At 50.3% G+C, this 25,819-nt stretch overlaps 8 protein-coding genes across 8 annotated transcripts; 4 read left to right on the top strand and 4 right to left on the bottom strand.

Annotated features, from left to right (window-relative positions):
• Positions 1-2,505: 2,505 nt before the first annotated feature.
• On the top strand, positions 2,506-2,820 carry BCR38DRAFT_406974 (uncharacterized protein; the record flags this gene model as incomplete). The annotated part of the gene is made up of 1 exon (XM_040858114.1): positions 2,506-2,820. The coding sequence occupies one exon, from the start codon at positions 2,506-2,508 to the stop codon at positions 2,818-2,820; it is 315 nt and encodes a 104-aa protein (XP_040719395.1).
• A 961-nt stretch (positions 2,821-3,781) lies between these two features.
• Positions 3,782-4,592, top strand: BCR38DRAFT_482577 (malate dehydrogenase; the record flags this gene model as incomplete). Its single annotated transcript, XM_040863524.1, has 2 exons — positions 3,782-3,902; positions 3,961-4,592. 2 exons carry the CDS (start codon positions 3,782-3,784, stop codon positions 4,590-4,592), a joined length of 753 nt encoding a protein of 250 aa, XP_040719394.1.
• A 3,833-nt stretch (positions 4,593-8,425) lies between these two features.
• Positions 8,426-9,944, bottom strand: BCR38DRAFT_335487 (kinase-like domain-containing protein; the record flags this gene model as incomplete). The annotated part of the gene is made up of 3 exons (XM_040855391.1): positions 8,426-9,063; positions 9,165-9,730; positions 9,766-9,944. 3 exons carry the CDS (start codon positions 9,942-9,944, stop codon positions 8,426-8,428), a joined length of 1,383 nt encoding a protein of 460 aa, XP_040719393.1.
• Positions 9,945-13,037: 3,093 nt separating this feature from the next.
• BCR38DRAFT_425306 (low molecular weight phosphotyrosine protein phosphatase) lies at positions 13,038-14,157 on the bottom strand. Its single transcript, XM_040859715.1, has 3 exons — positions 13,897-14,157; positions 13,744-13,835; positions 13,038-13,663 (listed from the first exon to the last, which is right to left on the bottom strand). Exons 1-3 carry the CDS (start codon positions 14,033-14,035, stop codon positions 13,406-13,408), a joined length of 489 nt encoding a protein of 162 aa, XP_040719392.1. The 5' UTR covers positions 14,036-14,157; the 3' UTR covers positions 13,038-13,405.
• A 973-nt stretch (positions 14,158-15,130) lies between these two features.
• BCR38DRAFT_406970 (uncharacterized protein) lies at positions 15,131-16,067 on the bottom strand (the record flags this gene model as incomplete). The annotated part of the gene is made up of 3 exons (XM_040858113.1): positions 15,131-15,188; positions 15,220-15,595; positions 15,662-16,067. The coding sequence occupies 3 exons, from the start codon at positions 16,065-16,067 to the stop codon at positions 15,131-15,133; spliced, it is 840 nt and encodes a 279-aa protein (XP_040719391.1).
• Positions 16,068-17,072: 1,005 nt separating this feature from the next.
• Positions 17,073-17,513, bottom strand: BCR38DRAFT_406969 (uncharacterized protein; the record flags this gene model as incomplete). The annotated part of the gene is made up of 2 exons (XM_040858112.1): positions 17,073-17,185; positions 17,258-17,513. The coding sequence occupies 2 exons, from the start codon at positions 17,511-17,513 to the stop codon at positions 17,073-17,075; spliced, it is 369 nt and encodes a 122-aa protein (XP_040719390.1).
• A 4,780-nt stretch (positions 17,514-22,293) lies between these two features.
• On the top strand, positions 22,294-23,641 carry BCR38DRAFT_482571 (uncharacterized protein; the record flags this gene model as incomplete). Its single annotated transcript, XM_040863523.1, has 4 exons — positions 22,294-22,522; positions 22,585-22,680; positions 22,739-23,195; positions 23,263-23,641. The coding sequence occupies 4 exons, from the start codon at positions 22,294-22,296 to the stop codon at positions 23,639-23,641; spliced, it is 1,161 nt and encodes a 386-aa protein (XP_040719389.1).
• Positions 23,642-24,383: 742 nt separating this feature from the next.
• BCR38DRAFT_425299 (uncharacterized protein) lies at positions 24,384-25,595 on the top strand (the record flags this gene model as incomplete). Its single annotated transcript, XM_040859714.1, has 3 exons — positions 24,384-25,402; positions 25,456-25,479; positions 25,530-25,595. Coding segments are annotated over exons 1-2 (780 nt in total), but the record flags the coding sequence as incomplete, so codon positions are not given.
• Between the last annotated feature and the right edge of the window lie 224 nt (positions 25,596-25,819).

Here is a 25,819-nt window from a genome sequence, read left to right as displayed (position 1 = left end):
AAAGCAACTCAGTCGTCGGAAGGACGACATCTCCAGCAGACCTAGCCCAGGCTCTGCCGCTAGCCTTTTCGTGAGGTCAGGCATGAGAAGGCAAGGGGCACTCCGAGCATCTACAGAGACAGCCCTGCATTCACTTGGAGCGGACCACGCAGGCTGGATCGGCGAGACGGGGCTGATTTAAACTTGCTTGCGTTGGTTCGTTCGCGAAAAGGGGGTTCGTCCTGCGACTGACAGACGTCACCGACTTGCCCGACTCGCGCAAATGAGTATCGCGAGGTATTGCAGCCCGTGAACTTGTACCGTCTAGACTATGATTCCCGGACGAATATCAAACTACGCCATATCAGAATGGAGTTTCATGGGAACCAACACGTCTCCGTCTTTCCACCGCTTCGGGTTCGTCGTGACGCGCTTGGCAAAAAAAGGCAAAAAAAAGAAGCTTTTCGTCTGAAAGTCGGACGATGGAGTCTGGAGAGATCAACGACGAGGGGTACAAGGAGCTCGGAACGCTCCGTGCTCAGGGAGAGGGTCCGCTAAAACGAACCTCAAACGCTGCGGACGGACTGAAACGAAACGCTTACTTTGTAGTCAAGCTGCTTGGAAATCCCTCGTCCAAAGATGGGGCACCACGCAGCAAAGTAGTATTTCCATCGCATTTTCGGCCATACCACTGCCCGTCTGATGTCTCATCCCTCTAATTCTGTCTGACTCCGTCCAGCATCGGATGGACGGAACTGCCAGCAGCTAACAGTGCAAAGACTGACCAAAGCGCCATATCAGTGCGGCTCGCTCCGATGCTACCATGGCGTCTTTGCGTTGTGACGTACCAAGCAAAAGAGCGCCAAGTTACGAGTTGATGTCGTTGTCGATCATTGAAATTGAACAGACGACAATCCTGCGGGGCGCCGCTGGAGTCGCCAGCCACGTTCAGCAACCATCAAGCTGTGGCTTCAACGATGAGAACATCACAATATCACCGAAACCCATTTCTCAGCAACTACCGGAACGGACTCAATCAAGTACACTGATAGTCAGCAACTGAATCTCCCGGCCCGCCACGGCAGGATAACACAAATGACGACAGCAGTCCGCATCGCCGGTATGCGGCTTAAAATCATTGGCATCGGGCTAGCTCACTGCCTGCTTAGATTCTCCGTTTCGGCTGTTCAAGCGGCACAAGCATCCCCAATGCAACTGTCCAATCTCGGGCTAACACCAAGGGAACAAAACAGGCAGAACAGCTTGCAGATCCAGAAACGATGGCTCAAACGCGCAGCAATTCTGTTGGCCGTACCATGTGCTGTGGGTTGTGCGTGTTTGATCCTGGCTGTCGGAATTGGCAGTGCAATCTCGTGCAAAACTCCGGCGTGGCCTGTGAGAATCTGGTGTAAGCATGGACTCGCAGCTTTCGCAAGAGGCGGAAATTGGGAGGCGCAAAGTAAGCAGAGGTGCAGATTTGGACATGGGAGGCAATGGTAGCGCGGCGTTGTCGATGGATGGCTTGCAGATTGCAGGATGCAGGAGAGCGCCGTTTAGCGCGGCTTGAGGAATTGCGCTGCACAATTGAGCTCCGTCGCTCAATTTTTCCGCCGCCGTCGTCAACAAAATCGTTCACACCGGCCCATCCTTTCATTTGTCTGGAGCGATCCTGATGCTTTTCCAAAGTCACGATGCACTGTTTGCGGGGTTGCCAGCAGTCGGTTCCAGAAACGCCGGTGGGTCATGAACTGGATGGATGGATGGATGGATGGATTGAGCCCAAGCCTTCCCCCAAGGGTCATCGCATCGCGAACGGTAAAAGGACTGCTGGGTTTGCAAGATCGTTTTGTGTTCAAAGCTCAAACAACATGAAGTCCAAAGGCGACTAGTGCGATGGAAATCACCCATGGATCTCTGTCCCCGACTGCCATATCACTTATCCTGGTCTGCGTCTGCAATGAATTCAATATTGTGTCGATACCACATGGCACTTGGCACGCTGAGACAAGAAGTCGCCCTGCATGCCGTACCCGCAAGCATCATCCATTGACCCCTCTGTCACCATCCTGGTGCAGAGAGGAGAACAATTTAGTTTGCATCAGGGCAAGGCAATTCCGACCTGTAGCCGAGCTCCCATTTCCGGCCAATGGCCGGGGGTATTGGCTCTTATTCCCCTCTGTGGCAATGTGGACGTTCGTCTATCCGGCCAGTTACGAGTGCCACCATTTGGCACTTCTGCGGCTTTTTCAATGCGCGGATATTTGAAAGTTGCTTTCTCCATCTGCCCAAGACCAGGGTGGCAGAAGCAATATAACAGCAATATAGCAGATAGGTCGGCCAATTGACGAATCAGAGGTGCAGATGCTCCTAAGGGTCGCTGCGTTAGCCGCGCATTCTGGCGGAAAGCGGCGCTCGAGGGAGAATCAATCGCCGGCTGCCTGCAGCTAAACCACGTCCAACCTCTTCACTTTTTATTCTTATATTTCGTTTTCCCATCATTTCCTTGTTACACCGTAGCGGCCAGTTATGGCGGCCATCGAGCGCACGCCACCAATACCACTATGGCGACTCGATGGGCAGTATCCCGACGGACCAAGTTTTGGCAGCTGTCGTTCTGCCTGGAGCGTTTGGGCGAAGGTCGTGGTAATCTCTCCATCCCCCACCCTGGACGACATGGCGTTCACACAGCGCAACGATCCGAACAGGACTTCCCAGGTCCAAGTCATCAATCCACCACACCCTGTTCAGGACCCTTGCGGGGCGTCGTCTTCTCTCCCCACCGCCCCCAGCAAATCCAGAGACCGACGCTCCCCGGAGCGAATGCAGGAGACGAGACACTGAGCCGTGGAGTGTCGGAAAGTTGCCCCTCATCGTATGCCATGTCTACACTCTAGCGTCTTCTGGCGAACTATCAAGGATGACTTGATGAGCGAGGACTACTTGATTACCACCTTACCAAGCGGGCTAAGCACAAAGTCTGAGCGGTCTGAGAAGCGATCCAGATGGACTGCAAGGAGTTCCCAGTTGCCGTCAGGTCTGACCAGTTACCGGGGCCCTGGTCAAACCCCCCCGTCACCACCAGTTGCATCTAAGGTTAGAATTAACCTTGCCGATTCACGCCTGTTGCCAAGGTGGGATGCGCAGCCATGGCTAGGCCAAGGATACTCGGCTTTCCGTCCGACACAGCCATCCCATCGCATTTGGAACTAAGAATCCATGTTCCCCGCCCACGCCGTTTCTAGCGCGGAACTGCCAAGTACCATTTCCTGACCTTTGTATACTGCGTTCTCAGCACGTACCTGCGACTAGCAACAAGGCTTGCTTTGCCGGGCTGCCCATGAGCCGTGGCTGGAGTAGGGTCCCGCGACTCGTTTGCGGTGGCCGTGAGCCTTACATCCTCATCTGCGTCGTTGATATAAACTGTACTCCCGTCCCAGTCTCAGATTCTACTGTGCATAGTATGGCATCAACCTCATCACGTCTTCCTTCGTCTCTTCCTATTTCATAGTCTTGGTTCTCGTTTTACTCATTTTCCGCCAGCCAACGTTTTGTACCAAGCCTTACTGAAAGTCCGCCTCTCATTCCTTTCGTAACTGCAGGAAGCTCTCTCATCTCCCTACCCAAGGCCGTGTTTCTATTCTAAGCGCCGGCGGCCACCAAGGCGGCCACCGATCCATTTAACGATAATATACGTACCTTCACGTACCGCCGACCGCCGCCCGAGGCCTGCCTGCATTATATTATCTTCTGCGTTTCTCTCTTGCACGGATCCGAGATCTGCATCCTTCATCCCCCCTACACCATGTTGCCCGAAAGTCTCCTCGTTTTCATATCGGCTCTGTCAGTTGCCTCTGCTGGTCCCATATGGCGGAGATGTGCCAACACGACCGATGCGGTCACTCCTACGCTGCCAAACACTGGTGGTAAGTGCAATTCCTCTCAAGCATGCCTTCTGCCGCCACGAGTCTAACACGACTATAGCTGCAAAAGAACTTGCCAGCCCCTTTGGCCTCACCCTCAAGCACATAACGGTCGGTCATGGCATTCAGAACTACAGCTGTAGTGCCGTAAACGTCACGGCCACCTCGGCTGGCGCTCTGGCCGTGCTGTACGACGTCACGAGCCTCTACCCCGGTTCATCGACCAACGCACTCTCCACCGAGGTATGGCACCAACTCCCCGTCGACATGCTGCGAACCACCGACATTCCCCTGAACCTTGTCGGAAACGCCGTCAACCAGTATGCCGCCAATACCTCCGGCCCCTTCGCCGGCGACGCAAACACCACTGTCAACGGTCTCACGCTCCCCCTCGCGGGACACCATTACTTCGACGCCACCCTGGTACCTACCTTCAACTTGTACAAGACGGGTGAAATGCTGGTGTCGGCCAAGCTCGACGGCATCAAGGCACCCACCGGTGCGGACCCGGGCTTGCTCCGCACGGGTGCCGTCGACTGGTTGGAACTGGGCGATAAGGGTCTCGGCACGTCTGTCGGCCTGACCCAGGTCTATCGCGTCAGTACTGCTGGCGGCAGCCCCGTGCGCTGCTCCTCTGTCGGCGAGACCTTCAGTGTCCCGTACGCCGCCATGTACTGGTTCTACGCTAAATGATTGAGTCGCGATGGACAGGACGACGGCGTCAAGGATGAAAAAGGGCGTTCTAATGGGTCATGGAGAGGCGTTACGGAGTCGGCGTTATGGAATGCTCTACACATATTTAGGGACGGAAAACCCCGTCCCCCTTTCTATCTATTGTCTTTTTTCCGCTTTCCCCCACCATGCCGCTAGTCGCGTGCTAAGGTGGTTTTTACTGTTTTTTTCCCGTTTCGGTTTGGATATACCTGTTCGGGTGCCAAGTGCCTGGATCACAGGACAGAGCTCAAGTTGTCGTAGAAGTCAGGGACAGGGCTTCTTATATAGAAAACTTTCAATGTGGACTCGAAACGTCCTAAACACTAATACTTGATCATGTCTTTTTCCCCGGCATGAAACTGTTGCCGAACTCTGAATTTCGTAGACGTCCTTACCTACTCGCACCTGCATTGTGATGCGACCCCGGAGTCTTGTAGCTACCACGCTGAATCCATCCGAGCTTGACTAAGGCAGTCAGGCCCTACGTTCAGGCCTGACTGGCTACTGAGACCATTTGCCTACATTTGGATTTCCGGTCTACATGTTTAGATGTGTCTCGGGTTCAATATTCTACTACGCTGTAACAGCTTGCATCTGGATCTCATCAAGCGCCGGCCCAGTCCAGATTTTGGGTTTCACGATTCGAGTAAACCACTTGCACAATGGGGAAACGAACATGAAATCATCGAAGTTGGATGAACAAACCAGAATCCATCTCCAACTCTAAGCACGACGCTCGCCTTGCGATGATCATCATTCCGCACTCATGTGAAATAGGTGCTACTTCCTCGACCGGTGGCAATGCGCATCTCTCCTTATTTCCTCGTGTCCAGTTACATCGCATCTTGGAGGCTCAATCAACGGTTTGCGCCGCGTCTCCGAGCTACTAACCGCATTGACCACCTTTTTGCATGCACCCCCATTTTGCAGGGAATTTCTACGAAATTTCTACGCCTCAACAACACGACGTCTCTCAATTTACCTCGCAATTGCTCCCTATCTACGTACAAAATGGCTAATCCAGTGGAGAATAGTCTGGACGATTTTGAGCAGCGAATCGAACACGCTAACGAGCTTGTCCGTCAGGGCTCTTCCCAGGCCGTAGCAGCTCATCGGTACGGTATCAAGGGGACTACACTGTCCTACCGTATTCGTCACGGTAATTCGCATCGCGACGCGGCCTCCAGGCAACAAAAGTTGACTCCAGAGCAAGAGAAGGTTATCGTGAACTGGATCCTACACGAAGAAGTGTGTGGACGGGCTTCTAGCAAGCGTTATGTGGCCGACTTCGCTGCCGAAATCCTCCTTGCTCAAGGGGATAACTGTGAAGGTCAACCCTCGCAGACTCACTACAACCAGGTGACTTACAGCTGGAACACCTGCCATGGCAGTGCCAGATGGGAAGCCAATCATAACCCTTGTAGGAGCCCCGCTAAGCGTGGACGACTTAGTCGCGCTCCCTCAAACCTAAGTTGTCATCTTCTTTCCTTCGCTCCTTAGAGTAGAATCTTCGTCGATAGCACCTAATCGAGGTCTCTACCAATGCGATGCAACCCAGGTCGTGACAATAACAATACACTCGGCTAACACTGGGTGGATCACTTCGTTAGCCGCCATCCACAGATACGTACCAAAATTGGGCGCGTCGTAGATGCTAGCTGAGTTAGAGCGTCCGATTCGACCAAGATCCGAGACTTTCTGGCTGGCGGAAGACTGGTATATGGCCCCTAGGCTCCGAAGGACTAGTCGACGTATCTTGTGATCCTCCGGAGCCTCATACACCAGATCCTCCGCCTCATATATCACCACCTTTAGTTGCTTTTACTCCTCAGAAAGCGCAGCAACTATCTAGCCAACTACAGTCGATAGAGAAAGCCGAGGGCGGGGTATCTCGTAAGATTTGTACCCTAGTAGGCAAGGCGGGCAAGGCCCTTACACTCCAGGCCGCCGAGAATGCCAAATTACGTATCGAAAACGAGCAAGTATATAAAGAACTCGATAAATACGCTCCAGATTGTCAGGGTACGGCTAGGCCGAAGGCAATAGTACAGAGTGATGGGGAGTAACGGGCGTCCCTCCTACGTAGCACCGGGTGGTCACTGGCGGTCTCAGGTAGGGGTGCCCACGGTGATGCATTGATCTCTGCCCTCTCTATCTTCCTCCGTCTCGACTCCTTACTTATAGCCAGCCGAGGTTCTCTCTTGGATTCTGGATGTTTGCTTCCGTATGTCTGTGTTCCTCCGACTTCGGCCAATATCTTGGACAGCGGCTCCTTATCTGCAACCAAGCGATTCCCTATCCGCTGCAAACGGCTCTCTAGCCGCCACAAACGGCTTCCTACCTGGTGGAAGCCGGCCCGCCTCGGATGACACTTGTGGCTCTGACAACTCCTTCCCTATCCTACTTCGAGATGGTCCTTATATAGATAGCTAGGCCGCCGCTTGGACCCGGCATAACAGCAGGGTCGGCGATGCCAAGGATCTTGACTCTCGTCATCCCAAAGCTTCACATAGATTGTAATCATGATTCGGGAGTCTTTTGTCCGAAACACCCCTCCGGCGGCCCGCCGGTGTCCTGCGTTCAGTGTCCTGACACCCACTGGTGCCTATGGCATTCTGTTCTCTGACACAGATATACGCCAGCCCGTCGAGCCAGACCCGAATAAAGTATTCGTTAACTTATCAGCGATCCGAACAGCCCAGGACAAGCGAAATAAGCGAATACGACCTATTTTACCGGATAAGCAGTTAGAAATTGATAATTTTCTCGAAGGAAGGGTCCCTCCTAAAAAGAGGGCTCGAAAGAATATATCTAAGTCTTCGAACACTTAAATTAAGTATGTTCTGTATATAAATAATATGGACGAAGTATTTAGGTTGATTCAGTTAGACCCTGCAAAATGGGGGTGCATGCAAAAAGGTGGTCAATACGGTTAGTTCATTAAACAGACGTCAGCACTAGTTCCATCCATTCCTTGCTGACACACCACTTGGGTTACACCAGTAAGCAGAAGAGGCGGCGAGGGCCACGCAAAGCAAAGCAGACACTCTCACATTCCCAATGACAGTGGTTCCATGTTTACATTTCTGAAAAAACGTAGCTTGAACCTACCTTTGATGTCTGGCAGATTCTGGGGGCTGCGCTTATTAGAACAAATCTGCAGAGGGGGGCGGTTAGCAGTTTGTGGTTCATGCTGATGGGCCATGCTGAGTACAAAAAGGAAGGCCGCTGCACATGTGATAAGAGAGGCGAACTTTGGAGAGGTCTAACGCCCCATTCCTTTGGTTCATGTGACACCAGCATGTTATTAGAAAGTTGAGTCTATGATGAGAGGTAAAGGCATGCACAGAAGAATCCCGCCCAAGTCTCTCCAGTACGGGTTTGAGGTCGAGTCATTAGTCCCACGTACCAGGTTGAATCGGAGCCGGTTCACGGGTAAGGACAATGATACGCCGTCATAAGAGGTCAATATCGACAGATGGTGTGAAATGTAGTGCCGCCTGTCATCAATTCATTGTCAAGACACCGTATAAATCCAAAACAGATGTCTGTACATCCTATCTTCCCACAGTTATCATGTTGCGGTCGCACCGCTTGGCCTTGACCGGGAAATCCGACAAGCTCGGGAACTTCATCTCTAGTCCCTTCTCCGAGATCTTTAAACCAGCCAGCTTCATTAGCTCCGCCTCGTTGTTTACATATTTACCCAACAAAAGGCCCAATTCTGCCAACATGATTTTCATGCTAAATAACCAAAACTGCATGTCTCTTCATCTTTGATTTGCAACCAAGAACATCACCACAGCTTCTCTTTATCGCCTGTCGAGGCCATGCTGCAACTCGCGCTCGAGGCCGTCCATCTGTGCGTAGTCCTGCTGCTCAAAGTCCTGGGGCTTGGGGTCCTGGCTCCGCCACTGCTGTTGCGAATCTGAGGAGGGCAGGGGAACCTGGCCGGCCTGGGCCGAAGCACCGAGGTTATTCGCGCCGCCGCCAGGGGCGGTCCTCACCATCTGCCTGAACTGGTATACCTCATTGAGGATCATCTTGCGCATCTCGCTGACCTCGTCGACGACCTCGAAGTCGAAATTGAACTGGGTGGGACAGTCGGGCTCGTCCGTCTCGTCGTGCCAAATCTTGAGGTAGGGGTGCTGCAGCGCCGTCTCGACCGAGATACGCGACGAGGGGTCAAACGCGAGCATGCGGTCGAGCAGGTCGAGAGCATCGGGGTTGGCATTGGTGAACAGGCTGGGGAAGGGCTTCTTGGCCATGTAGGGCAGGTTGCGGACGTACTCCTGGGCGCGCGAGGACCCGATGCGACTGAGCGTGTCCTCGTTGGGAGTGCCCAGGATGTGCAGGATCTGGTTGAGCTGGTCGACGTAGTCGCGGCCCTTGAAGAAGGGGCGGCCGCCGAGGAGTTCGGCGAGGATGCACCCTACGGACCAGACATCGACTGGTGGTTTGTTAGTATTGGGGAAGTAGTTCTCGCACCGTCGCTCGCCCGCGCACTGCAACCAAACGACATGATGGGTGGAGACTGAAATGTACACGTACTGGCCTTGGTGTAGCTCTGGAAGCTCAACATGATCTCGGGGGCTCGGTACCAACGGGTAGCAACGTACTCGGTCATGTAGCCGGCGTTCTCGTCGGGGTTGATGGAGAAGCCTCGCGCCAGTCCGAAATCGCAGATCTTGAGTTCGCAGTCGGCGTTGACGAGGAGGTTGCCGGGCTTCAGGTCACGATGCAGCACGTTGGCCGAGTGGATGTACTTGAGGCCACACAGGATCTGGTAGATGAAGGACTGGAAGTGGGCGTCGGTCAGGGGCTGGCCCGAACGGATGATGGCGGCCAAGTCGCATTCCATCAGCTCCTCGTAGAGGTAGGTCTCGTTGAAGTTGTCGGGTCGGGGGATATCCATGTCGTAGAGGCAGGTGATGTTGCGGTGGCCGCGGAAGTGCTGCAGCAGCTTGATCTCGCGCAGTGCCCGCTTGGCGAGGATCTTCTTGCTGAAGACATTGGTCACCTTTTTGATGGCCACGCCCTCGTCGGTCTGGCTGTTGACGGCGGCACTAGAGAGGAAAAGAACATCAATCAGCCATCGAATCGCATTGGGTTGTTTTCTGGAGGAGTTGGGTTAAATCGGATTTGCAGTCACCCAGCCCATAGATGGCGGGGAAGTTGCGGTTCACGATGAGGGGCAGCAATAAAACGCACACACCAAACAATGCCGTAAGCTCCCTGGCCCAGTTCCTTGGTGACCTGGTAGCGCTCGTCGACGATAAAGTCCTGGCTGCCAAACACCTTGAAAATCCGACGTCCCTGTAGGTCGGCCATGTTTGCAGATCTCGGTGTGTAGGCACTGGTGAGTCCAAGTTGAAGTCGGCGTCGGCGTTAGGGTCGCTGGTCGCGCTCTTTTTTTCTGGTGGTGTTCCTAGGCGGGTGTGACAGTTGTCAGGTGTCAAAGTCAAATTGTCAGATCAGACGAGAGACTGAAAATGCAATGCAATGTTGCAACTTGCAGGTCTTCCCTCTCTGGCCCGCACCGACAAAGGACCTGTTCCGCTGCTTGCGACAGAAAGCGGGGAACCGTTGACACTGCGGAAACGGCAATCGTTTTACAAGAATGGGGGAAGGCTTTTATCGGTGTAGAAAGCAATGATAGATCGATGGAACGAGTCGAGTTTGGCCGTAAGAATGGCGCAGTAGTTGTCGTAAGTGCGAGGATGTCAGACTCCCCAAGTCACGGCAGATACTTTTATTTGTAGAATTAATGGCCACACCTCTGAGAAACTGATGGATGGATGGCGGCGCAACGTGGTGGGATGCGATATCAGACAGGGAGTCCTTGGCGGTCCAGACTTGAGCTGACGGAATCTCCAGGGTACCGAGGAGTGCTGAAGCTCTCGAAATAGCTGCGGATGGACTCTGGATGTTGAATTGAACTTGGGAGAAAGGACGGAACCAACGTTGGTGCAGTGAAAGCAACGCAGACAGGACTTCATCTTCTTTTTGGTTTCTTATCATCGTCTTTTTCACAATTCGTTGCATCGTCCTGGCTTATGCGAAGCAGGCTGTACACACGAGGGGCAGAGGTTGCATTGGCAAACCCCGCAGCAGATCGTGGTCGAGCCGCTGCCAGTGGCCGGTTTTCGAGGCCCTGGTCCCACTCCAGCGGCCCAAGGACGTCAGTTGCAGCACCCAAACCCCAGCACCTTCTGAAGGTCATGCTAGCCGCTGGGAGCCCCCCCTTGACCCCGCCGCTAATTGGACCGAATGGCCAACCGTAGCCGCCATCACGTCTCCATCGTGCATCTCCCGACAGATGAGATATTCAGGAACGGCGGTTCTATGGGACGATGAGACGAGGTTTTCTTTCGTGTTGTTTCTCGTTACTTTTTATCAAACCCTCATATTCGAACGGGACGGAACACCGAACCTGCTATTCGCGACTCCTCTTGCTTCTGTTTCTTCTCCCTCGCTTGCGCGTATGCAGTATTCGTACGTTGACCAGTTCGATGGCCGCAGCATTGCAAGTGCTGACGGCAACAGCCGTGGGCTGAGCGAGCCGAACTGAGGCTGAGAAGGGCCAAGATGGCCCCCAATTCATGGAAAGACACCAGTGCCCAAGACTTGGCAACTCTTTGACACCTCCCATTCGGTGGCTGTCAATTGGGATGCAATCTCTGGGCTGTCCGCAGTTTGCCGGTTTTTTTGGCCCCAGCTGCAAGGAGAATGATTTATGTTGATGCTGGGCAAATAGGGGTTTGTGGAGTTGGAGTCTCCTCGCGTCTTTGAACCTGGGACAACAGCCTGGGTATTTTAGTGCCATGTTGCTGTCAGCCAACCGTCGATGATGTCCAAGCCTGGGACGAGATAATGCATGTTGCGGTATCCTACCTGCTGCCACGACGTCTGCTTGCTAGATCGCTCCGTCTAGGTCTGTGGCGATACGCAATGTGTCCAGCACGATTACTTTGCTGCTAACAAGCAAAACCCAGAAGCAGTGGTTCGACCCTCTGCAGAACCCGCACACCAGGGCCACGCCGGACCGCGCCGTCCTACACACATGTCCAGACTCGTGCCGGACGAGCTATCGATATGAGTCATGGGGTAGCGAAAATTTCGATTTTCAAAAGCTCGATGCCGTTTTCTACGCCAACTTGAAGGCCCTTCTGGCTTCTCTGGTATAGACCAAGTCGATTATGCTTCATCTCGGACTGCCCAGGACTCGACGGAGAAAGCTCCTTCGCACGCTATATCTTCGAGATGCGGGAGGTGCGGGCCAGGGGACTCTTTCGATTCTTCGAGGCAACAACAGCGCATCAGCATACGCTTGGCAATGAGCCCACGTAGACCTTGACTGTTCGTAACCTGCAGAATATGCCGTGCGAAGACGCTACCTAGTCGCAAGATTCTATGGACACCATGAAGCATGTTGACACATTGCACCTGTAAATTTGCACAGAATAGAAAAGTGACCACGCGAACACGACGCCCGAGATGTACTTTTAGTCGGGTTGCCAAATATTTGCCACGGCTCCGGACATTCAAAATGGGGTAAATGTGGGATCCATGGGGCTGCGTGATTATTGTCTCGTTTTCATTAATGATACCCGAGCGTGTACAGCTGTCCGGGAACCTGTTGCGAGCCGCAGCAAGCCTCCACGGGATTGCCGCTTTGAAGACCGTTAAGCAATCGGGGCAGAACTTTACGACCACCGCTGTCTTCCTCAATACGGGTGGAGCCGAAGATCAAGAGACGCGGGCGATAATGAATGGGATTTGGAGGTTGAGGTGCGTAATAAGGCATCACTAGAAATATTGCTTCGAGTCGTCAAGAGAGGCCAACTTCGGGTTAACCTTTCTCTAGCCCTCTGGTTCCATGTAATGTTACTTGTTGTCTAGCTCAAGAGAGTTCGACTTGGTAGTCGCCGGATGGGTCCACACTGCTCAGGTCACTTGAATATTATATGTATGGCATGACATAGTTCATCGAGTGCCATACTGAGCTCGCCCCGTTTAGGGGTGATGGACTATCTGAAAGTCATAATGGCACCACGCATGATGAACGCACGTTACAGTTTCTTGCAATCTATGTGTATGACATACTTGGCCAGCTCCATATGGACGGACCCACACGGGAAACAACCTGAGTGAAGGTAGTTGCTATCGACGAGCAATGAGAAGGGTGGAAAATATATAATTCGAGTCTTTCCAGGCCCTTGGAAGTGCCAATGCTAATTATGATGATAATAAATAGCACGTAATTGACCGCCGGTGGGCTCTATATTCGTAGGTGAACAGGACAGCCCGAGCTAGAGTATCGTCTCTACTATAGGCCTGCCCTCTTAGTAGACGACGACAATTTAATCTAGGGTCCACTAAGTCAGTTTAACTTCATGATCAGCCAGTATTGTTCATCCTCATGGGTGAAACACAATGCATGTGACTTGTATATTCATAGGGTCTTCATCGCCCAAGCACGGTCTTGGTCAACTCTCCTAGCAGATCTGAAGTGGGCGGATACCAATCAACATGGTTTACCACAGCATCACATATCCAAACCATCACTTCTATCCAGATGCAGCTAAATGACAAGGTCGGACAGGCACTCGTGTAACCTTGGTTTCCTATGTACATCAAGTCTATCAAGTGTATCGGCGCATCCATAGGCATTGAAGCCATCATTCCCCTTCTATATCAGTGTATCCCGGGGGTATCGTAGGTATCGTCTCATCTTGTCTCGTCTTTCATCATGGTGTCGCCTTTTGCGTGCGCTGCGCCTTGAGCTGCTACTATTTCACATCAGGAAACACCTCGCCCAAGAAATTAGTCGAGAAGCGAAGGCACTGCTTATACGCCGTTTCAAACCCATCTCTGCCGCCGTAGTATGGGTCCTGGACGACCTCCTTCTTGCCTGGTATGCCGGAATACTCTCCAAATAACATTAGCTTAGCCTTGGAGTTGGTTTTGTTGTACCGCTGCAGGTCCGACAGGTTGGAGCGGTCCATGGCAAAAATGTAGTCAAACGTGTCGAAGTCGGATTGCCGTACCTACATCGTCAATCATCAGCGATCGCCATGGTTTGGTTTCGGGAGAGGAACTCTCGAAAGTAGCTGTGGTGAGGACACACCTTTCGCGCTGCATGCGTGTAGTCGGTGATGCCATGATTCTCCAGCGTCGAAATTGTGCGGTCGTCAGGCTCGTCACCTGTGTGGTATGCACCTAAATTTCACGATGATTGTCAGTCGAGACCTGAGGCCTCGAGTTTGGCAATGGTTCGCACCTGTCCCGCAGGAATCAACCTTGTAGATCAAGCCTTGGTAGGGTGGCTTGTTGACCAGAGACCGGAAGACTCCCTCTGCCATGGTCGAGCGGCATATGTTGCCTAGGCAGACGAAAAGGACGGAGATCTTCTCTGGCATCGTGACTGCGCGGAACCCTGCGGAGGCTTGATGTATGATATGATGGAAGTCAAAAAGAATCCGAGGCTGAGCACAAACATTTCGCGATAAACGGGTGAACCCCGCTGCGTCCGTATTGAAATAGCGGGGCGAGAATGACGGGGACATCAGAGTTGGGCGGCGCTACCCAGGTTTTATCCCGTATTTAGATTCAGGGGTAAGTTCCGAGATTATTTCTGCAATAATTAATTCAAGAGTTTTGATTATAACTTCTTAAATACTTCCCATGAAAGTCCTGGGATACATTGACGACGGGCAGTGAAATCACCCGCAGGTTTAAGGTGTGAAGATGATGGCAACGAATAACAAGATCCTCAACAAGACCTTACTATCCGGAGGTGGAAAGAAATAACAAGATCAAGAGCTCCTTGCCCTGATCGGAACGACAAGTACCTCAACAGGTACTAACAACTGTAGCCTCAGCAGGCTGGGGAAGAAAAGGAACCTCAACAGGCCCTTGAACAGTCACCTCAACAGGTGAAAGATGGGAACAATGGCCTCAACAGGCACAATCAGATCTATAGGGGAACAGAAAGTACCTCAACAGGTATGTCAGACATTGAATGCCTGTCCAAGTAAAGAGAAATTGGTTCAGATTACTGTGGAAAAGGCCGCTTGAATTCCTATCTTTTTCTCAAGAGAGTAACTATGTACATAAGGTCTTAAATACCCTTCAAGAACGCGCTTACATAACTCGTCTGAAACCGGAAAAAACGAAAACGAGCACCCACAATCCCTAACCCCACGTCAACGTCGCAAAGTTTTTTTTGTATACCATAAATATCTTCAGGTGGACAGCATGAGAACATATTTCTATATGCTTGTTAACATACTCCGATGTCCGGGAGTTGTTCTTGACGGGAAATGGATTATGGGATTATTACCTACACTCTGAGTGAGGATAGGTATCTACTTGGTACGCAAGAACAATATGAATTTATCTCTATTGATATTCAATGAAAGCCAATAATATTGCCTGAATAGCGCATCAACTTTCACGGAAAGTATCTACGTATGAAGTGGAAGCGCAAAACAAATGAAATGCAGGACTCGGAATTAGTCCCGTTCATATCCTTCCACTCCGTCACACCACACTTCATTGTTTTCAAAGACACTATTGAACACGACCAGCAGTATATTCTTACAAAAAGAAAATCGCCATAGCCAAGCCGAACACTTTGGTAGAAACGCCCATGAGGGCTGCTCCAGCGGTAACCACAGGGGTTACACTAGCGGTGGGATATCCAGCGGTGCCGTTTAGTCGGAGGGTGGCGGTGGCGGTGGCGGTGGCAATGCCTGTAGGAACGCCAGTGGGAACGCCAGTGGGAACGCCTGTGGGAACGCCTGTGGGAATACCAGTGGGAGTGTCGTTGGTCTTCGACGGAGAGGTGGCTGCACACTCTTGCAGGTTCGCCGCAGTCGCCTCGAAGGCCTGAACCGACTCTTCGATGTAGGGACTGGCCAAACCAGCAATTTCCTCAGGCAGCTTGGCCACGAAAGCTACCTGGAAAGCATGGCTTGCTGTGGCTGTATTTCACTGAATTAGCAAGCAAATTCTCTGACTGTCAACAAGTACAGGATACGTACCCAACGAAGTAACACCAGTCAAAACTTGCTGACAGATGCCAACCTCCGCAAATATCTCCAGCTTCGCATCAATATCATCCAATAGAGCCTTCCCCTTGGCGTTGAGAGCCGAAGACTGATCATCCAGGCTCAAAGTCTCCTCCGTAGTAAAGACGCTGAAAGTGGAGAATTTATCTGTGCCATCGTTGATGGTATTGACCAGCTCATCGCCCAAGGCCTTCAAAGGCGACGGGTCTCCTCCTTGATAAGCTTTGATGGCGCTGTCGAGGGTTTCCATGTCGGTCGTCACTTCGGTCAGAATCTCGTTGGCAGCGGCAGCGTCACCGGTGGAATCATCATAGGCTACTTCCTGGGCGGAGACGGCAAGGGCCAAGGCGAGAGTAGCACTGGTAGCGAGGAACTTCATGGTGGATGAATTTGGAATGGGTTAAAACGATGGAATGGAGTAAACGATGGAATGGGGTAGGAGTACTGAGTAACGAAGGACTGTTGCAAGTGTGTGCGAGCTGTTGTACAATAAAGCAGATGAGGATACTTCGTGGCACCATATTATATACAGGGAAGTAGTGGTCTTAATCCCCCCTGAACTGCTCACAGACGTTGCCAAGCAAGGCTGGGGGTTGAGATGGGCTACCGGATAAATGATAGTAATTGGTAGTTTGATTATGCGGGCTGCAAGTTTGATCATCCCAACACAACTTCGGAGGAAAGCTAGCCTTAACCACTAGTTCGGGCCATACTAGTGTGTCACTATTACTGCTTCAAACGACTAGAGCCCATTTCCGAGCTTGCTAGTCAAGCTAGACATCCGAGCGTCGGAAACGCTTGGATTCGTGCTGGTGTATGAATCAATCTGGACCAGACAACGTGCACAGGACATTGTTCTCGATCAATTCGCAGCTCCAAGTGTATACGGCATCGCTGATGTAGAAAGTTGGAGAACACATGAGCACTGATTATGTGCTCTGATTGCAATTAAATAATAAAATTGTGGTCCCTCCGAAGCTCGAAGTATGATGTGTGATTATCAACGCGGAAAAAATGACAACAATGCGCCATAGAGTCTATGTGCTCGTTCCCGCCTACCTTGCTGCTGAATTAGCAACCGTACATGGGCCTTCATTTCAGAAAATAATTACAACAATCTGGGACAAGAGACGCCATTAGGAGATCAGGATACGACATGGCGAGTGCACATAGTTGAGAAACTTATGTCCCGGGAATGATTTAGTTTTTCCAGCTATGTGTATGGAAGGAGTGTGTGACCGTAGTCGAAACGTTCAAGGAGACAACAAATAAGAAGATGGCTTTTATGACTCTAACGACCCCGTTTCTCTTCCCCTGCGTAGCCACGCAATATCCTAACCAGTTATTTTTCATGTATGATTTGTCACTACTCAGCAGCGGCATCTTAGAGGAATTCCACCGATCTGGCCTGTCCCGCATAGCATTTCTCCACTCCCGCGGGGACATCATAGTAGTTACCCTGGTTGGGGTTGCAGCCGGGAAGGCTGAAAACGCGAACTGTTTGTGTAAAATAGACACATCAGTCTGTCTGTAATCCCTTTCACGTGATGATAATGATGCTGTACTCACGGGTGTGTGTGGCGAGGTTATCGGCAATCAAGGTACTGCCGTAGGTGGCGGTGATGGTGTTCTCAATGCAGGTCTGCGGCGGGTTCTCGAGCCAGACAGTGTCCTCGACCCAGGTATCGAGGCATGCCGTATCATTGTAGAACTTGGCATAGATGCGGGGGGTATCCTGACGCTGCTCTACGGGCGAGCTGGGGAGAACTTGCACGCTTGCGGCGGCAACGAGGCAGGGGGCGATAAGGCTTATTATGAAATGCATGGTGAATGGAGATGAAGTATAAAGTGTGGACTTGGGGCTGAATGATGAGACAAGCGACTGAGCTGTTCTATGATGTGGAATGGTGAGTAGCAGGGTACACAGCGAGAAAAATGCCCCTTTATACTTATTTCTGAGGTCCTTGAGGGACTTGGCTTCGTGGAATGTCGGCCGCTGTATTCCGGACGGTTCCAGGAGTAATAAGAGGCGTTCGAGAAACATAAGCCATGAGAAGACATGGTGTGCCTGTCACAACAACAAGGAACACATTGTTCTTCAACTAATGATTACAATCTGTAATAGTTTCACAGGGGCGATGAGAAGGATTCTGAACTCCAGCTAAAACCAGCCAATACAATGAATGCATCGATTACCTCGTGGACATCAAGTCGGACAGACCGGCGACCTTATTCAGACTTTTCTCGGTGAAGGTGGTCAGAGCCACTAGACACGGGGTAAGCACAGATTTCCAAAGTGACTGACACTTTCCGCACTCGTATTATCAAATTCTTGATGTCTTCTGAAATACTTGTTGTCCTCAAGGCACAGCTTACTCCACCCCGTGGGGGAACCGGCTTTCCCAAGTACCTACCCCAACTATAATGACTTACCGAGGACGTATACGATTTTTAGATTGGCGAGGTTCGCAACCGCAGCCTCGGGACAAATAGTTTATGGGTATTGACAAGGCTTGGGTAACATGCGGTGCTCCCAATTTGTGTCGGGCTGCTTACACACGTCAAGTCTCTTTACGGGTCTGTCGGACCGGAAGCCGCTGCGTGGCGCCTCACACCGTTAACCTGTCACCTGCATTTGGCTTCAGCCACTTACTCACAACGTATTTCCTCCCCGAGTGCTGGTTCTCTCCGAGAAACCCAGCTGTAAGCGGGCAGGGGGTTGGTGAGCTTAGGGATTAGCAACACCACAGGATTTTGGTTGGAAGTTCGGCCCCTGCCCTTTTCGGTCGTCTTTGGGATTTCAGAACTGAGTCTATAACGTAATCAAATAACAGCCACGATATATGTGCTTGCGATCTTCAAGAGCAAGAGAATTAGAGGCGATGGGGCAATAGGTTGGCAGGACCAGCTGGTTTGTCAGGCCTATTGTTATGTGCTGATCTATAGGCAATACATTGCGAAAATTTAGAGGAAAGTGTCATATAAATGCAGAGTATTGCTCTGCTCCTGAACTGCACTCGAGACAGGCCTCCGCGGCATGTGAAGCATCTTTCCGGTTACCAGGTATAGGCTAGCACCCCCCCAATCTTGGCAAATAGTGCTGCGTATGCTCTTTGTCGGTGAGTCAGCATCATAGTTGTGATAAGCCACCCCCACGTCGTGCCTCGCTCACAACCAATCCTGCGGACGAACAAATCTGCTTGACAGCGCCTTCAGGATCCTAGTTTGCTTCCTATGCTGCCACAACGACACAGGTTTAGTAACTGCTGTGTGTGGCAGTATCGTAATGAGCTGCATCTCTAGAATGACAAATTATTGGATATCAGATTGTGCCTGCACCGAAAATTGAAGTTGTACACGAAGCTGAAGACTGCTTGGAAACTTTGAAATTTCCAAATTGTAATTGGCACCTCGAGTCAGGATACCTTTTATTCTGATTCGCAGTTTCAGGCTGTCACGAAGCTGCGACAAATAGTCGTTGCTAATTCATGGCGTTCAGGATCATAGACATGATCGGCATTAAGCTTCCCAAGGTCGACTACACCTAACGGCGACGCATACCAACAGTATTGGTAGGTATCTTAATCATATGCAAGCCATGTAACAGAAACACATGTCAAGATAGTCAATAGTGTATGCGAAAGTGGCAGCCCTTGGACTCCAGCCGCCTCCGGAAATGCCGTTTCCAAGCGGTCAACCCAATACATTTCTTGATGAGAAAATGGTATCCGCGAAGAGACAAGCTATCCCCTGGAAGACCCAGATCAAGTGATCTTCTGGACTGGAATCCACCCCGTGTTCTTGAGTGCACCACGACGGTGTCGCGAAAATTTTCTCCATTGGCTTTTCCCAGTTGAAAGATGGTGGCGGCCGCATTTTCTTTTCTAGTCGTAGTATTGCTGGAGTCAAGAGGGTGCTGGAACAATGGTTTCAGCTCCGCTGAACAAGCATTGATCTTTTCTTAAGCTGTGTAAAATCATCGTTGGGTGAGATGCCGTACTCAAGTGTCCGAAGAATGAAAAAAGTGACATCTACAAGAACACACCCTTGGATCTCTCGAACATATCCTTCTTCAGACAATCGTCTTTCTCCGCTTCCATAGTCTCGAACTAATCATTGGACTAGAGGTTAACGGTCACAACTAATGGACTAATTGTGAAAGTTCTATTGCATCGAATGTGTGATGATATCTGGATATATTCAAAAGAGTGAACTGTGGCCATAAGGGCCTTATATAGGCAGACATGAAACGATGTCTGCCCCACAAGCAGAAATTGTGTGGTAAGATGGGTGATGATCACATTGGTCAACAACGTACGGTAGGTAGCCATATGTCCTTGCAAGCTGGTAATTTTTGGTGTAATAGCCTTGAAGGTCCAACAACAACCGTCGCAACGTTCGAAGCTTGGGATAACCCACAACCGCCTTCAAGAATACATTCCACTCGCGACTTAACACACTCGAGGGCTTTGGGGCACTTCTTAGTCCACGAAAACAAAGTCCGAAGTGGTTCTTGATGGTCGCCGATGGAATTCATTGGCGACCACGTTTCGACTGCTGAGCGGTTCTCCCCAGACGCCAGAAAAAGAAAGAACCCTTCGTGAGAAGATGGGGGGGCTACGAGCGCCAAATCCGTAAGTTCCTCCCCAAACAACAGTTCTGACATATCAGCTTCATAAGCGTGGATTTTCCAGCCCCTAGCTTTCTTAAGATGTGAAACATACCCTTGCTATGTTGAAACTAGTTGATGGACTAGTTGATGAAGCGCTGTTCGGCCTACCGTTGTTGCTGCTCCCGGCCCTCTCCAAATTCATCATCCAGAAGCCATCGACAGGTTTTCTCGTCAGCGTCTGCGAGGATTCAAAGCGTCGGTTCATATCTTGAAAATGCACAGATTGCAAATACTCTTTCATCGTACCCGTGAGATTTTTATAAAGGCCAAAAAGGGATGTTTTTTCTTCTCTATGATGGTTACTTCTGGTTTGAAGCGGGGTTTTGTAGCCCTACGCTTAGCCGTACCTTCCTATCTAGTCCTTCCCACATAGTGACCGCCCTCAGTCATTTTACTAAGAACCTTATAGTAAATCTCATCCTCACGCTTCCGATCTCTTCACCTTTAGATATCTCATCCTAACAGCTTATCTTCCGAGTCCTTCATCCATAACGTACACAGTAGGTGAGTCCGCCTCCCTGATGCCGGGCTCACAATTGCCACGGCCCTAGACCATCCATAGCCTACGAGAGTCCCCGCCTAGTCTCCAAAGTGCTTCTTCAATATGACTGTTGATATGACGTATTCTGAGTGAGGTGAAGAAGGGCTGAGGTATTTGCCTTTAGGTATTAGCCTAACGTAACGGCTTGAAGTACTAGCTGGTGTGAAGCCCCGGCTTAAGGGATCTGAGGTCGACAGCAACGACCCTCCGCTATAGAATCATGCTGTAAATAACGGTAGTGAGGTCCTAAATTGATAAAACGAGTAGGTTGAATAAGTAACAATGCCTTAGAAGGCTAATAATATTTCTCCTCATACTGAGCACCAGACTTTTATGAAGGCCAAAAAGGGATGTTTTTTTTCTTCTCTGTGATAGTTACTTCTGGTTTGAAGCGGGGTTTTGTAGCCCTACGCTTGGCCGTACCTTCCCATCTCCGTGGTAGGAGAAACATGCAACGGCCTGCTCTATTGTGACGTACTGGAAGATGCTGGCAAGATACAGATGAAGTTGTCTCAACACATGTCTAGCTTATATTCTATCTCTTTGCTCTTATATTTCTTAGTTTTAGGAGCCTTTAGGATGTTCAGCGTTAGATCTGTGCTACTGAGTAGCTACAGGGTAAGCTGTGCATATACCAGTATAAAAGGGAGTTCCATGGTCATAGCGTAGCAAATCGACTCCAAGATATTCGAAGTCTATATTTTCAAACATTGTGACATTAGTAGGCCAACTATTTGTGTCTCCAGCTAGGTCAAATTTTCCAAGTTAAGCCGAAGGCTTTAAATAGGTTGACATGCTATCTTCCCCTACATTTTACAATCCAGTCTCCCAGCAAGACTCCTGTGCATGCTACTTAACAGAGCATCTATATATATATATATATATATATTCTGTAAATTGGCTCACCATATGGCCGTACCGCGTGAACTTCGCCAATACTAAACAGATAATTATGCAGAAGATTCTGCTGCCGTAAATACTCCGGTTACGTCTTGCCTCTCTCTTTACGGCAGTCTCCATGATGCCTTTTACGATTTGAGATATGATTCATGAGAAAAGTCGGATGATTCTGCTTTAATTACTTGATATGGCTTGATTCGTACTCAAACCATTTTACGATGGATTTGATGAAAGCTTGAGAAGACTCCTCAGGGGTGAATTCAAATAAGGTTCGTTGTTTCGGTGGTCGTAGCAGACTTGAGCATGTAGAAAGCGTGCAATATGCTCTGTTTTCCCGCATGGTATTCGCAAACACGAGCAAGTAACCTTCATTTGGACGAACAAATGAAGACGCACTACATGGTATTTAAGTCACGGCGCTTCTCGCATCCTGCAAAGCTTGATGACGCACGTTCTCGTGAGAATTACAGGGACGTATTAACAAGAGTCACGATGCGTGCTGTTCTTCTTAGTGGTATGTTTTTCCTGTTGGTGGCAAATGGGATGCCACAGGCTGGCGACCCTGTGGCCAATGGCCTTATTGAAACCACTTGCATGACCCGTTTCACCACCAAGTCGACGACGGCGTGGACGACTTCTAATTTTAAAACTGTTACACTTGAACCTATATTGATCGTGATGGAGACGCCGACAGTAACAGAAACACCCGAACCTACCACCGGTGCGTACGTGTTGTTTCCACCCGAAAGAAGACTAAGATCTTGCGTGCTGATCGAAGTCTAGTCACCGAAACGAATATTGTCACTAAAACCTCTACAATGTCGGAGACGAACGCATTCACCGAAACTGCATCTATCACATCGACGATCACGGCTACATGTCAGCTACCTCCAACCCGCTTTTGTCCCTGGTGGGAGATCACTGACATAAAAAATAGCAACTTCAACAAGTGCAGTCACCTTGTCCGTCACCTCCACCACGACACTCGAGACCTCGACGACAACTCTCGATCCCCCACCAAATTTCATCTACCCGAGTCCCAATCCACTTTTCCGGAAGCGAGATACTAGGGAGCCTGAAAAACCCCACGAAGTGCGAAACGGTTTCAAAAATGGCACGGTTGACGGGGGGAGGCAGGGATACCGGAGGGCAGAGCGACAGTACCCTTACAACGTCATCTGTGATATTGTAGTGGAATACATAATCCCTGAAGTAGTCACCAAAACAGCCAAGCGGACAAACACCATCCGAGGTCCAACACCAACCACCATTTTGACGACACAATCGACAACAACGATAACCGTGAACATTCCAGATGCTAGTACGACTATTACCTTCAGTGAGACAGGGTATGTTACCTCCACTTCGACGGCAATAACGACGGAAACCTCAACGTGAGTATTCTCTAGCAGTTCCAGGGGTTAGAAAAAGAAATCTTTTCAACTAATATCATGTATCCAGAACCACCGAAATGGCCACCTACCAACCAACCGCGACCTCGACGGCCGTCTGCAACGCACAAAATCTAATTAGCCGTGACTCCAACGGCGCGCCCTTATCACAGATTACCTATGATGCCCCGTTTCAAACGTTCTTCTACACCAAAACGGCGTACGAGTGCTGCACCGCATGCTTCGACAGGAAAAATTGTGCCGGAGCCAGTTGGCAAGTGGACCCAAGGGGGATTTCCTGCTCTTTAGCCATCTACAATAGCTGTCCAGAGAATCAGAAGCTGGCGGCTGGTGACTACATATCGGGCGACCCTGAGATCGTGTTTTCGAATGGACCTTGTGGTCGCTTCCAGTACATCGCTGTGGGTTTCGAGGGAGGTTCCTCATAATATCTGTGTGCATGAGAAATTCCGTTTTTTAAACACTCGCGGAAGGCCGTAGTTTTCTAAATCGTACCTCTTTTTGACGTTATTTACTGCGTGCGCAATGTTAACTGGATCATTCAAATGAACGTCTGATCTGAGATAGATCCACCATGAGGCGTTGTTTTGGTTATTGCAACCATCAGAAATTTTAATGATCTCTATATATTAGTACATTATGACCTGCACCATGGTATTACCCGTCCGATAGAGGAGTATAGTAAACTTAATTTGCCAATGCTAGTCGCAACAGTGATATCTCGATGTGATGGCGGAGTTGCATACGTGCTCAACAGCACCACGCCCAGCCACTCACTGAGATATTTGACAGTATTGATACGGTTCATGTGAAGGATTACAATAAAACTGCCATACGTGTGAAAAGTCTGAGTAGAATGGAGATCAGCCACCACATGACCTAGATGTAGGCACTGGAGTTGAAAACCTGAGCTAACACAGCCAGATCTGGCACGGTTTCAATAAAGTGTGTTGGCAATACAGGCAAGTGGGGTTGTATCGGTGATCATGATGGGAAAAGTCCCAAAGGTTGCAGTTACGGAAGGGCTATCTATGGGCAATTGGCCCCGGCGGTGTGCCTGGGGCATGCAACAAAGTGGCTGGTATTTCTATGGATACGTGTTGATAGAAACATGCGATGTTGTTTTTGAAAGAACAAGGAAGTGACCCAGCTAATTTATAGACATATAATGCTTGTTTCGTGACTGCAAGCTCAACATTGACGGAGACACCCAAGCCCTTTGTGGTTGTTTCCTAACAATCCGCGAGTTCATGCTCAACTATACTACAAATGTAGTATCTACCAGGACCACAATCAACTCATAATTTACCATACTTACGACCTCACCAAGACAAGCCACACGACCGTGAATACCAACAGCGGATAGTAGCGTCTACCTCAAGCAAGCAAGCAGACATTTCTATGTCGCAGAGAGGTTAACCTCCGAAGTCCATGGCGTACTACGTCGACCACCCAGGCCAAGAGCCTGCATCCATATCCCTAAACGAGGCGGGGCTCCTGCGTCCCCGGCCCCGACCCCGACAGCCACAATGGCTGACAGAATTTGCATACCATCCCGACTCCTACATCCGACCCGACTACGTTAAACCCGACCCAAGCATGTTGCCTAACCCCCGCCTCAACTCCGGTGAGCAACTCAGCGAACAGAAGCCCTGCGCGCGGATGGCCGAGTACACCGAGCTCCTCTCAAAGCGCGCATGGCGAATGACAAAAGAGAAGGCATGCGAGCTCTTCGATTTGCTATCCGCGGACGAAAAGAGGAATCTTGGGTACGGGCTGTACCAAAACCCGCTGGAGCGGCGCAACTGGCCGGCCGAGTTGAAGCGGTGCAAATGCTGCCAGCATAATGACTTTCACGGGGTTGAAAACGAGGTGTACTGCTACCATTGCCACGCTAATGGGCGGTTGCATTGCCGAGAGTGTATGCAGTACATCAGACCGGATCGTGGGGATAGGGGTGCATCGTCAGATGCTAGTTCTTCGATTGGGTTTGCCAGTTCGAGTAGCTATCATAAAGATGGCTTATCGAGCGACGCTATTCGGGCATGTATTCCGTTTCGCAGTAGTACTGATGTGAAGTTTGAACGCGGAGTGTCTCCTTCCTCCACTGCGCAGAAGCAGCAACAAGACCACGCTCCTTGGGCGGAAGAAATATGGTTGTTGGTATGGATCACCATTTGGATGCTTTGGTTCGTCAGTGATGCGCGAGACATGTTGGGTCTGAGAGCTAATTGCCTTTTAGCTGTTGCTGGACTGGTTTTCTTTGGTATGTGGGCCACGCAGCTCAATCAGTGATTCTGGCAATGACATCCATAGAAAGCGATTAGGTAAGGGAAATGAGATTAATGGTTGGTCATACATGAGTGTGTAATAAAGGTCGTGAATAATATCGAATTGGACCTTGTCATTCTTTCGAACTTCGTGATACCAACCATACATTCGTCCTGGAGACTTCTATTGATCTTGTTTGCGGAGGTGGCGCACGCAATTTAGGTCCAAGTTCGCGAGGCTTCTCCGGTTTCGTTCAATTGACAATAAAAGGAGGCAATAAAATTATTGTCATCATGGGGATTCGCGGTAACTGCAGACATATAGAAGCTCGGTAC

The sequence above is a fragment of the Pseudomassariella vexata genome (genome assembly GCF_002105095.1).
Source record: "Pseudomassariella vexata strain CBS 129021 chromosome Unknown BCR38scaffold_3, whole genome shotgun sequence".
NCBI lineage: Eukaryota > Fungi > Ascomycota > Sordariomycetes > Amphisphaeriales > Pseudomassariaceae > Pseudomassariella > Pseudomassariella vexata.
The sequence above is the reverse complement of the archived record's forward strand: the minus strand, read 5'-3'. Positions and strand labels throughout refer to the sequence as shown.

Bases quoted from the DNA above. Each gene is read 5' to 3' on its own strand.
- BCR38DRAFT_425306 (XM_040859715.1), bottom strand. From the start codon at position 14,035: ATGCCAGAGAAGATCTCCGTCCTTTTCGTCTGCCTAGGCAACATATGC. The intron at 13,836-13,896 runs GTGCGAACCATT...CGTGAAATTTAG, and splicing joins GGTTGATTCCTGCGGGACAG to GTGCATACCACACAGGTGAC. The intron at 13,664-13,743 runs GTGTGTCCTCAC...TTGACGATGTAG, and splicing joins ACACGCATGCAGCGCGAAAG to GTACGGCAATCCGACTTCGA.